The 14,187-nt window shown below is 35.2% G+C and overlaps 1 protein-coding gene across 1 annotated transcript in view; it reads left to right on the top strand.

The window, feature by feature from the left end:
- Kdm3 (Lysine demethylase 3) overlaps nucleotides 1-14,187 on the top strand; it is a 160,160-nt gene that overhangs the window by 113,878 nt on the left and 32,095 nt on the right. The window contains exon 8 of the mRNA XM_090109322.1: nucleotides 7,962-8,003. Within this exon, the coding sequence (XP_089965448.1) occupies nucleotides 7,962-8,003 (42 nt within the window). The remainder of the gene's footprint in view (nucleotides 1-7,961; nucleotides 8,004-14,187) is intronic.

Below are 14,187 nucleotides of genomic sequence, written 5' to 3' on the forward strand. Positions count from 1 at the left end.
ACATTGCCATAAGAACGAGTTACATAACGGCAACTACCTTATAAGGTCTTGAGATTAATGCCGAACCCCACTCTATCGCTTGCTATTACTTGACGAGACACGGCACACATACTAATGCCATAAGCAGATATTTTATAGGACAATACCTTAAGAGGAATATAATGATAAATTTTAACGAACAACTTTAGACTTTCTTTGAGAAGCGATACTTTATTTTATTTTATAGCTAAAAAGAGCATGATCAGAAGTGGAAAATTAATATAATGAAATATGTAATTCGAATGAAAACAACTGCTATTATATATAAGGGCAGAAATATGATAATGAAAACAATAACTGCGTCAATTAGCATAGCAATTGCCAATCAAAACACTCCATTTTATGTTGTAATTGTACAGGATAGACTAAAGTAACAATTATAGATCTGAATCGTTTAAATGTAATAACAACAAAAGAGTATAATAGTGAGTCACGCATGGCATGATGGGTCGTCGAGGAAACGGTTGTCACGAAAAACATTAATATACGAGCGCAAGTCACTTTGCGCCCACACGCGACACTCTCATAAGGTTTGTTAGCTAACTAATAGAGACCGGTTAGTTAGTCGCAACGCACGCTTTAGTTATCCAGAAAATGTGGTGAATGTTGATACAAAACTATGTTGCGTAGTTTATGATTCACAGTCTCATCTGAATGTTTACAGACACGTGTTTCAAATGCAACATTCGTTCGCTTACTTTGTTAACGTCATGTGCATTCAATTACATAACTGTTTATAACATTTCATCTGTCGATGTTACTTTGTATAAATTATTATCATCGTTGTAACTAACATTTACATATTTAACAATACATATTGTCGTTTAAATTTTAATTGAGATTCTACCATATTCATAGGTATTTCAGGTTTCATAATATATATATTCGAAATCATATATTGGTGCATTTATAACCTAAAATGCCTCGTTTGTACCTAGCATGCAAGCGCTTTCAATATTCTTACCATATTCGTTTAGTTTAACAGGCCCGACCGTACCGCTATTGTCTTACAAAATCGCAAATCAATGTCCGCTTATACCAAGTGGGTGATCAATAACTTGAACGCGCTGAGAATGGCTCGTTTATTTTTACCCGTGTTTATCTTTAGCCAGAAGGGGTGGGCGCAGATCGATACTATTCGCAGGAAAGGAATGTTGCACAAACAAAAAAAAGCACGTGGTGCACGAATTGTTCCGGTCCGTTTAGCCTTTGCACGCTGTTGCCGAGCGGACGCGTGGACACGTGATGTTTTCCGAACGAACCCATTCCAAGATGGCCGCCAATGCCGCCATTCGCTTTCCCACGTCGCGCACCACCACTCTGCATGCTCCGGTCTCGTTTCTTTTCTATTGTGCATAGCAATTCGCAGTCGGTGTTCTTTTTTAACTTCGATTCGCCGATTACATCCCAGAACTCTGGTCAGCACTGTTCGTACACGAATTATGGGTTTACTCCTTGTATTTATTAATGCATGCTATAAATATAATCGGACGTAGATACGAACACACGCGTAGCACGTTATGTTGGCATCATTAGCTAACATGTGTTAACAGTGTAGCCATGAACATGACAGATGTGGGTAACGAGTCTTGAGAGATCAATCAGAAAACACATGCTTCTAGAAATAGAATCAAATCATTGCTTATCACAAAGCGTATAGGTATTAAATCAAATGGTACACCTTTTGTATTGAAAAATTCTTTGTATAGGCAGTCGTTATCTGTAGTATTTTATATACGTTTTATTACCGAGGCATTGTTCTCCGAGACGTTATTACTGGGCTATTCATATTATTCTTCGCTCGAAGAGTATGATGTCATGCTCATCACGATTCTCGGAACACCGCATTCATTTACTATTTACTTTTTTCGGCACGTGTATACATTTCATTCTCACGTTGTATATTTAAAAGTAACAAATACGTGTATATGCTAATTGAAAGTGATATTATAGGTGTCATTAAACTAAAAGGACTGTTTGGAGAGTGGGTGTTGATCAAATAAAATATCTGATTATGGAGATATATGTAATTTTAGTGTAAATGATTGGAAACTTAAGTAAAGATGTGTGTCACGGCTAAATTGCGTGCGTGCGGGGTGTTCAAGTGTCGGTGTGCGCTCAATCATACATATTCAAGCGGCGCTGGACGGCGCTGATAGTCCGCCGCCATTGGCCCGCAAAACTCACTGAATACTAAGTGATCGCCCCTGCAAGATCTGCATAGAAATTGTCTTTGAATTCGGTTTCCTGTACTGAATTGCAAACCTCGCAACAGGAAACTGATGAGACATTGACTCGACTAATTTTTATAAAAGCTATCTGAGTTATCGTCGTTGAAATGTCACGAGTGCGCCCTAGCTCATGCCTTATGATTGTTATATCATTATAGTTTGACCCACTTACGATAGATAAGTGTTATCAGACATTAAGTGCTAAGTGCCTCGTATATAGTGCAATTTTTATCTTGAAATGTGATAAGGACAATTTTTGATTTAATACTATTTACTTTATACCACGTCATTGTTCTAGTACCCTATGATACATGATATATTCAATAGATTAAAAATAAACCATCCTTTCTGGAAGTAAGAGTATGATATTGTTTGAATATCAAGTTTAATAATAAATAACAAACGTCCTACATAATTATATTCATATCATTATCATAAATTACGTAAATACTATTCGCATACAAAACAATTGCTTAATTAGGTTTACTATCAAAATTTCCGGTGTGTGTCATTTGAATACATTATTAATCATTTGAATATTAAATTATTATTCTCCAACTGTCCTTAACACAAGTTCATTCGATATCAGGTCATTATTTCTGATGTAAAGATAAATACGACGAGCGGTTGGTCAAGGTGACCTTCGTCCGCGTCCAGTCACATCGCGACTTAACGGCTCCCTATTGAATGTAAATTTTGCAAGACCTTGTTCACAATTCGTAACTTCCAAATCAGAATGGTCTTGAAAACGACAATATAATTCGAGAAATGTACTTTCGAGCAAAAGTAGAGAAGCAATTTCAATGATATTTGCAAAATATAAGGCAAAGTACGAAAGCACGTGGTGTGCGCTGCCGCCATTTTGCAACATAAATAGCAAGATGGCGTCGAGCTTGGTAGGCGAAAGTACTCGATAATTATTATTATACGCGGTGGCGGGAAGGCGTGCAGAAACGAAACCCGAGGATCTATAGCCGGGCAGTGCACGCAATGTTTAGCTTGATTTATATCGCTCTCTTGTTTCCACTGCCCCGATTGTTCTCAGCTTTTATGTGCTCGGAGCGCGCGATTCTGTTATTGTTTCCGACGGCCATGGGAACGCTGCGTTTCTGTGACCTCCATACGTTATTGCATCTTCTAAATTCTATTGTAAGAAATTTAATACAGGTATTTTAACTTTATATGGGTTTAAAAGCATATTGTTTAAAGAGCTTCTTAATAGACGTGGTTTTATTTTGTACGCTGCTTGAGATATGTGTTTATCATTCATATATCATCATTATTACACAATGTTTTTTTGATACAAATTCACATATGAATGATAAAATAACATGGGCACATTAATTCACGTATCAAAACAGATTTAAATTTCCAATTCACAATTGACGCACGGTTTTATATTATTCAGTCAGCGAGCTGCTGATGTTACAGTGAAATGATTTTCTCCACCTTGATCTGTTTACATTTCGACTTAGCTTGTATATATTATAGAGAATATATATATACCGACGTTTATTATATGGCTTCCGTGATCTGAAAATATCTGCGCCCACATAGACCGGTCATTCATTTTCTTGAACGTACTATCAATCAAATTGATATGGGGGATGTACTTAATACTTTATAAGTTGAGAATTTTTGTTATAACTAGCAATTTTGATATATTTTATTAGACGTAGACAGTTCTTGTTATTCTTATGTTATTTATTAACGTATTCTTATATAAACCTGTTCTGCGGGTTATCTAAACGCGTCGAGGTCAAATTAAGTCAAAAATAGTGTACGTTGGAATTACCAAATAGGAATATAAAAACAAAGCGATGAATAACTAATAAAGTATTCGTGTTATGAGTTGTGCAAATGGTGTTGATCGTATTATAGCGCTTTATTCGTATTGGCTAAATCAAATCCATCGCTCTATTGCAATATGTATGAAACAAATGTAATTACGTATTACGTGGTAAAACAACAGCATGTGGAAACGATAATAATTATTATTACAATTCGTCACTATATTTTGCCTTTTATCTATCGTACATTAATCTTGTCGTATGTATATGGAGTGATAAATTTGAAACACAGATAATTTATACAATACATTCGATAATGGCTATTGTAGAATGATGACCTAATACGCTCGATTTAAATTCGGCATATTATCATGTCTGTATGCACGTAAGCAATTCATGTAAAATATGTGGTAATATTTAAATTATGTCATTGTTTTAAGTCCATTAAAATAATGATTATGTAAGGATGAGCAATAATATTTTTATTATATTAATTGTTATAATATTAAGAAACAAATAACTCACAAAATCGCTTTCTTTTTTGCTGGATGACGTTGTTGAATAAGCGGTGTTTATTATTTTATTACTACAAAACAATTGCTCAATAACCATTTTGTTGTTATAACTGATTTATTAGTAGGTACTGGAATAGTGATTTATTTAACAACCTCGTCATCTCGTCACACGTATTTGCCGCAGCCTGCAACGTGATCTTCCTCGTGACCGTTAACTTATCCTCCATTAATTTACTCAGTACCATTCAGTATTATAATGGCAAACAAATTATTTGATATATTGGAACATTCCTAATAGTAAACTCGTGCAAAATTATCTTTTTTTTCAGTGTTATTAATTATTCATGAGTCATGTTCACCTTCAGACGTCCAATTTTGTAACTACATACTTCTTTTTTATTTCAAATACACTTTACTTGATATAGAATGTAGATAAAAATTTATATTTTTGAAGCAAAACTGCCGTCTGTAGCACTCAATGTCACCCTTTACATAAAACATTTGGAGTTGCCTTATTTCGACTCTAAGAACGTATGCCAAAACTATTGACCTCGTTCCCACGAAAGTTAGATCTGCGTAAACTCATATCGGGCTATGAATTATATTTAGCTATGCCAGACCTCGTTTACCATTTTGTCTGTTTAATAACAGAGAGGTTTGCCAAGTGCGGGCTTGTTTTCAATACCTACACATCATCGCTGGTATAATTTATCATAAACAGAGCACGATGAATGAGTAATGTTATACATCTTTTTAAACACGATACCTATTATCTATACTTTATGTACATGTAAACGTAAATAGCATATGTACATAGATGCCCACATATCATGATTACGTGTTGTAACTTGAGTGTTTCAAATCAATTTCACGGTACGCATGTCGTGTTTAATTGTACATATAAATTGAATGAGCTTTATCCGGTCGTATTGGTGATCTCCTCCCACAAGAGTGGTTAGACTACATCCGTTAGACTGTCTCTTAAATTTACCAAACAGGTTTGTGTAGCGTTTTAAGAGTCATAAAATTAATTCGTGTTCTCAGTTTATCAGCTGCTGATCTTATAGTTATAACCTTTTTATATCGCGCTCATCTTGTATAAGTATCGATACTTACATTCCGCTTTATTAATATTTCACAAATCACAACTCTATGTTTATTTATTCTTGAACTTAAAAGCATAAGAGTTAAAAGTCTATCCTCTATTTTTGTACAATCCACTAATATGTACGTTTGAATTAAAATTACCAGGCACCAACTGAAGATAACTTATCATAAAATATCTTTTCATAAAATACTTTATATAAGGTATTTAACTATTTAATCTAAACAAAAAATCGGAGAAAAACAGTTTGTAGTAAAAGTTAACGTAAAATGATCACCTTGACGTAGATTCATCTTAATTAAAAAATTGTTGGCAGTCTCGAAACTTTCCATCAGGTCCTTGTTTTATACCAGTCATTAACTTTGTGGTCCAGAATTTTAGTCATGGAATATCTGATAATGTACGAGGGAGGGTGCCCATTTCTCACGTTCAAACCAGTTTGCGGACTGGTTCCTCCGCATACCGATCAAGAAAGGCGCTCGCGGTGCCTTTAAGGAGAAAACAACGTCTTTTTTTGCTCTCCGTCAAGTATGTCGACGGCTATTAGTCAGGGCAAAAAAATGGAGGTTATGAAACAGGAAACCTCTAAGGATACTCCTATTAGAAGTCAAGTTGCCAATGAAAATTGGATCAAATAAGATGATAGTTCAGAAGCAGATAATACAAAGAACAGTATCTGTATTAAAGTAGCATTAGTGTAGAGATTAGGCGAATTGGATGCGCAAGCATCTTTGTGTAATCATAAATTTGTCTCGCTATATGATAACTTGTGTCGAGTTGTTGTAATAAATGCATTTAATCCATCTTACAGCGCACACCTGCGTGAGAAATCTACCCTAACTGGATAAGCCCTAGACCGGTGTAAGCTAATGTAGAGATATTTTATGCCAGCTACGACGACGTTAGGCATTTATCTCAACTACCTAGACTTACCATAAATAAAGGTGTACTGGTGTGGAGGAGGTATCTTTGTCGTATGGAATGTAGGCGTGTGTGTATTTAACACAACATTAATAATATATTTCAAACGTTTCTTTAAATTAACGACCACCGGTAAACTACTGTAACATTTACCTAATTTAGTGCGATATCATTCATACCTTTTCTTTTGATCACATTACCACGAATAATAAAAATTTTCAAATTAGAGGATAATAGAGCTCTAATCAAAGTCTTATCATTATTATTTTTATTGGTCACGAGCACTAAAACTGTATTTAGAAACATCGACCGTTTGAACTAACATATTTCACTTAAATTGACAGGTGATTATGCTAAAAAGTGGCTGTCGCTGCATATCATTACGTGAATATGTTTTCTATTGCATAACTTATAAACCGGTTCTTATAAAATGTCAGGCGACTCACGAGAACATTAAATACTCAGCTGTTTCTCGATTTACACCCACACTTCAATTATGGTTATCAGGTTTCTCGATGAATTAATTGCTAGTCTGGCAAGTCTGCAACCAAATTTGGATACATTTTTACATGACTTTTAAATAAGGTTAATTGTCAGGAACTCACAGTTAAGCAATGGTAATATTTAACATAAGTATGTGAATACAGCTTGCAACACAGACAAGGATTCTTGATCAAGGGCTACATCATATTTTAGGGACTCGAAAGTTACATGCGTTTTTTCTCCGATAGGATTATATGCGTGAGGGTTTTATATCATGTTGCAAAAAGCATGGGGCTATAAAAAAGATCGTTATCCAGGTTTTTTCTAAAGTTACGAGGGGGTTGGAGCGAATCACAAAGCTATTAAGTCCATGAAATATATAACTTTATGGACTGGTGCCTGCCAGCTGCAAACGGTTGACAAACGATGCGGGGAACTAAAATAGATATCAGAAATGTGGCTACTGACCACCTGCTTAGTGCCATTGCACTCGATATTACTGCTGTAATTGTATTCCCGACAAGTACTCAGTGTCCTGTTGTAAAAGTATCAATGAATAAATAAGTGCGCTATCATTAAATTGGCCGGAAATGTAGGAACTCGTAAATGAGCCATTAAACTAGTATAAATTATATATTTCAAGAGTGGTGCAGCATAAAAAAAACATCTAAATTAAATGAGGTTGTTTATTTCACGCACCTTTTACTGGCAAAACGGGTTTCTGTAACTGGTCTCGACCAGTCATTCTTGCCAACTTTGTATATATGTACCATGAATAAATATTTAACCTTTTCATAACTAGATTCCATTAGATTATTATTCTATTTTGGTTTGATTAAATCTAAATATTTTAACATCAAATTCTCATTATTTCCAGGTACATCGCCTGAGCTGGAACCAGTAGAGAGTAATAAAAAAGGTAATAATTCGGGTTTTTCTTTTATGTTACTTTGAATGTAGATATTATATGATATAGTCAGTTTAGACAGGAATAGTAAATAATATTCGTAGAAAGTAGGAGTGATTTGACTGACTAGTTTCCTCACTGTGTTATTTGAAAATAAATAATTCAACGGTTTCATATTAATGGAGTTCATACGTTTGATAAAATTTTAATACCAAATAAACAGCGTACCACTGTCGTCACCTTAACGCAACAGATTCATGTTTTTTTAATGTCACGTTGAAGCTAAGGGCGGGCTTACTGTACAGATGGGAATTTAGGGATTAACGAAAATTTGCGGCACGTCGAAAATGTTTCATTGGTGGAGGGCTAAAGTACTTGCAACTAGGGAAGGAAATTACATGCCGGCGCGGCGTTGTTAATATGTATCTTGCTATTGTAGTTTCGAAACTTCAGCTTTCATTATTTTCATCGCTCATGTTACCGATTATGTGCACACACCCTTATGTTATTTGTACTGGAAAATCGAGATCAGCATTTCATATTCAGATTGATTTCTTTGTTTGTCCAAGCATCATCTGCGTATTTATGACCACTTATACTTCACACCCGGCGATCTTAAAATACAGAGGTCAGAGCGGACGAAGTGTGCATTTGGTATTATCATTTCTTTATCTAAATTTCAATTAGGCATCCGAGTAACGGGGTCATATCGTTTTCGATAGATGTTTCTACATTATTCTTTGTTCCTCTTATTCAATCTGCTTGCATTGACTTCATCGAATACGCTTATTTTACCTTCTGCAACGGTACGCGCAGCTAATTGTTATTTATTTTATTCTTGTTTGTCATGTATCGGTTGTGAAGTGCATATGTTAACTGGAACTTGTTTTTACGTTCGAGGTAAACTTACTTTAAATGTAGGTTGGAGGAACTCGTTCTGTTTACATTTAAAGGGCGCCCGCGTCGTATGCGAAGTCTTAACTCTTAAGTAAACAGCGATACTAACATTATCATATAAATTACAACGTGTAGTCTAATAATGATCAAAGTCACCGGTTGTTGTTGAACATTAATTTAAATAACAATTGCCAAGATAAATATAAGCTATAGAAATAATAATATAAAATTTAATGACGACAATATTTCAAATACCTTTTACGTTAAACACAATTTCCTTGTAATCTATTAATAAAACTGCTAAATGTATTTTTGTTTCCCTTATAATATTTCATTATAATGAGATACTTCAGAGAATCGATAACTGCCTATAGTTGGGAATGCGTCATCACGAGTCTCGTAAGTTTGTATCTACATGAACATAATATCACGAAATGAATATTCATCGCACGAAACGCCCCGAAACCATTTTATGGCGGTACAAGAACCGGTCGCTCGATTTTTTGTCGATGTTGTTTAACTCGAGATCGTGCGTCCAGGCAATTACGACGGTTATGCCCGCAACTTTACGATAGAATGTATTTATAACCGACTGCTTAATAATGCGCGATCGTAGCTCGGACGGATATGATTAATCTGATTCGAGTATTTATTACTACGAACACGTTCACTCGATATGACTCGATGGTTTTATTGATGTAGAAAACAGGAACAGCGGTGGGACGACATCACGACGCCGAAGCGACGGGAGAAACAATGAGCCTTGTCAATCAACCGGCACAATAGATGTGACTGTTAATGGTTTTTGATTAGCCCGTCGAGTCATTCTATCACAATGGCCACTTACCAGTTTCCGCATACATTGCTCGATAATTTAGAAGCACATTAACCTTATCGGTGAAATAAGATAAGACAATAGTAACAGAAGAATACGTTAATAATATTTAATCCAATGGACAAAAGATACCTACTATTTATGATTTTAATACCAATAATCAGATACAAACAATATTAAGTGGATTATGAACGGAAAGACATGATATAAATGAAGCATTTGAGAAGCAGATTAAATTATAGATAAGAAATTGAATCTAAAGATTATCATCAATATACACCCGATAACTTTCTACTGTTAACATTGACGTGTCATACTTTATAACACGTTCAAGTAATTAAACTGCATAAAATAATAGTGGAACAATGCGACATGAACATGATAAAGGTCAGATGAACGAGTCAGACCCGTATTTCGTGTTATCGCACAACTATGAAAGTCGCCGGTGAAAGTCCACGTCTAATTCGCTCGACCAACAAATACGCTCGTGACATAACGTATTCAAAACCGGTTTGCGTCTGATCTCGCTGGATTTTTATTACTATTATTTAGTTCAACATAATAATAGCGGACGTAATATATGTGGGATCAGGGTAGCCTACCTGACGTTCCCATTGTATCCATTTTATCTTTTTCTGGAGACAAGGGTCGGCTGTTATAGATAAATAAATTTGTAGCGCCTTTTGAAAGGATACTGTTATTCTTTTTACCTGCTCCGGTGATGTGGCATTTTGTCTCGATCGCTTTTGTTCTGATTCGGCTGAGATTTGAGATTTTTTGCTGACCGTAATTTGCACATTTCATGTAAAAAAAAGTTGAATCGTATATAATTTGGCTTGAATATTTTTTCCATACAAATTTAGATTGAGTCTAGGTTTACAGAAGTATAGTTGGTTGTTTTTATGATGCTAGTGAAGTCAACGAGGTAATACGAGGCGACGATTATACCGTTATAATTGGCGTGCTCCCGCACTCGTCGTTGGCAAGTCGACGGTGTGACGGTTGCCTTTATTGCATTAATGAGGCTGTATATCAAAGGTTCATTGTCCTGAAGTAGGATCTAACGTTGATATTTATTTATCAGTTTCTGTTTAAAGCTATCTTCTGGAATCGTAAATAAAAATACATTTCTGTGAGAAATATCTTATAATTGAACAGTCACGTTTTTCTTACGTGCTTGTTTATTTCTTAAAATAACCTTTACCTATCTATAGGACGTATCACGTAAGACAGTACCAAAAAAAACTATAAAAACGATTGGTATTTAGTATTATTTTTCAAATCAATGACTAATGTCGACCACTTTAAGTCGGAGCTTGGCTACAATTATTAAATAAGTATAACTAGTTACTGACAAGTTTGTACAAACTTAAAACCAGTTGTTTCGATGGTTTATAGTAAAAAGGTAATTGTTTTATAATTATTATAAATGACAGTTCTCTCATAGTCATGCTCAGGAGCATTGTTCTCGATTCACATACGCCGACCCCGGCGACCGGTTTCCACTGCAGTCTACAGCATGCTATTTCGCATGACTTTCTATTGAATGTTAAGTTGCTAGCTACCGCTCCAATGTTCGCAGACAATTATATCGTAATTATAACTAGTTCAATTAAGCTGCGTAATCAGTCAAAGCAATTTATATAATGTATTTTCTTCATCAATTAGCTTATATCTGTATTAAATAGGGATTTCATCTCATGTAATATTCACTTCGTTAATAAAAATATTCCTATCGTCGTTAATAAACAAAACAGAAAAAAGCCAAGCAGTGGTAATGGAATAATACCACAAAATTATGCTGAGATATTTAAGCAGTACAAAAGATCAATTTACATATTTTAGACCAGGTAAAGCCGATGTTTATTTTTCATCTTTCGACGTAAAATATTTTTATTTCTTAATTTCATTTTGAATTCCAACGTTGTCGTCATGCCTGCTGGTTTTTATTATTTAATGTGTATCAACTTTGAAAAGCTGTCTGGTTTGATCAAAAGATCATTGAATATTTCTAATAGCGTTTAGTTTCTAAGAACATTACCTTTAGATTAACATTTGGAAAGAAATGTAACAGTTACGTCGAGTAATTCAAAAGTTTGCATAGTTCAGGGTCAAAATGTTTAGAAACTTCCGCGGCACCTGCTCCGCTCTGAACTGGTAAAGCGAGTTTGGACCTCAGTTAAGTTATGAAACATTATTTATTACCGAAGTCATTTTATTCGGTTGTGCAACGGATTATGTACTGGGAATTTGGAGCGACATACTGTTCTTTTGTATAATAGTTGATAATGTGACTTCATTAGTGATCAATCTTATTTCAATACCAATGAAAAGTAGGCATCAACGTTACATTGAAATTGTTATAAAACAGTATCATATTACATCATTAAGTATTTCTGCCACAATGTCATAAAATAAGTTCAATTAGCTGAATTCTTTCTACGTCTTTAGATTACATAACCTCGAAACATTATTTTATCGGTCATCATCGCATGAATAGCTCCCTCTCGGCTAAATATGGACATTATGGCACAATGGAGTATGATTGACGTATTTCTGACGTTACAACACGATCAAGTTACTCATTTTGTTAGGTTTCGCTTCAAAGGAGAAAGTTATATTTTTGTTTCGAGTCTCGTCAAGTTTAATATAAAGAAAATATCCCGTGTATTATGGGGTAAATGTTATCCTCCTGTTATAATTTTAGAAATTCGATAATGGAATTCTATAACGAAAGAAAACATGTGATCAAGATTTACTCAAAAAGGCATTTCAATAAAGTGCCGTGTTTTAAATAACAATTCCAAAAGCGACGTTGTTACTTTATCCGTTTTGGGCATCAGTTGTAGATTGGAATCGATTCGAATGATTCCAAGATGGCCGTGGTCCACGAACGTTGGTGGCTACTTTCTCCTAACGGGATCTGACGTCCCCCCTTCGCCTCTTGTCTGCGCTCGCGTCGATTCATCCGCGGAATTACCATAATGTTAACAGTGTATGAAGTAACTTTTTAACAATTGTTTTGACGTGATTTTTATAAAAAATGTCATGTTTATTGTAGCTATTTTTTAATTTATGTAAATTGCCACATTTTGCCAAGACTATTATTGAATGAAATCAGAAGATTTATGAATATATATGTACAATAAATTTTACACAATTATTGTATCTTGGAATTGCTTTGTCTTTACTTGCCAGATATCAGTGCTTTTTTTGTGATAAAAATAAATATTACATATTTACATGTCAACAGTTTAACCACAGGTTTAACTATATAACGCTGTGAACTCGTGTTGTGAACACAAGTTCCCTTTGCACAGTAATATCCGCTTGGTAAGCAAGTATTGTAGGTTCCAGTGAGCTCATATCGCCCGAGGGCACTCTCAAGTCAAATAAAAGGTCGAGCCACGATCTTTGACGCTCGTTACAAAACTACTATCGCAGACGGCTTGTAAATATAAAAGCGTATCAAATGTTACATTGTGCGATGTAAACATTGAGCACATATTCATATCAAAATACGAGCAAATAAACGATTTTATTTTTGTGCGATAACTCTATCGGTCACTAATTTATTATTCTTGGCCATAATAAGGTCATCCGAGCAATGAGACTTGTTATCAAATATACGTTGCTCATAAAGTAATCCGGCTTTTCCAGCGTTTAAAATATAGTGATTTATTATTATGAATGCTGCCATTCTCAATCTTCGCCACGCCAAAGAAAGTTTTGGCATTGAGCCAAATCGTGTTGATGTTCCGAGAAATGCATCGATTCAGATTTCAGCCTGAACTCCAAGGACTGAGTGAATGATATTTCTTATTTAATTTATGCGTCAATCGAAAGCAATCGCTCGTTAAAAACTCAACCATTTATCAAATTCGATCTGAACGTAACAAATGTATTGATTTCGTTGTTATAAAAACGCATTGTGAGTTTGAAAGCGCGCAAAGCGTGAAGGCAACAAAAAGTTAGTGAACAAAAAGGTCCGTCCACTGCTGCCTGGGCTCGGTTGTGTGCACGACTTGCATTATTCCACAGTACGAAACGAAAGGCACATGTGTGGCAGATGTTGAGGGTTCCTTTTCAAATGTGTTATTACGCCTCCACCCTCTGCAGTGCACCACCCCGTTCGGCAGTCACTGACCTCGCAGGCGTAGGGGCACTTTGTTATTGACCTGTTTCCACGCAATGGACAACTGACATTATAGCGTTTGTTCTCGATTACGATTTACGAAGCAGTCGTATTTATAATCCAGTCTTGTTTTAAATATTATATCGGTCGATACTTACACAAGTGTTCGCCGAAGTGCCCGATCTATTTATACATCTCTGCGTGTGTGAACACGTGTTTCGCCCCGTGGTTCTTACAAGGGATGCTTATCGTATGAAAAGAAACAGGTTCCAATATCAAGGTTAAATCCATTAACAGCTGCTATCAATTATTTTAGGTAGAAAAAGTTG

The sequence above is a fragment of the Colias eurytheme genome, chromosome 14 (assembly GCF_061535395.1).
Source record: "Colias eurytheme isolate Ceu_HAF_F1 chromosome 14, ilColEury1 Martin Lab GWU primary, whole genome shotgun sequence".
In the NCBI taxonomy this organism is placed as follows: domain Eukaryota; kingdom Metazoa; phylum Arthropoda; class Insecta; order Lepidoptera; family Pieridae; genus Colias; species Colias eurytheme.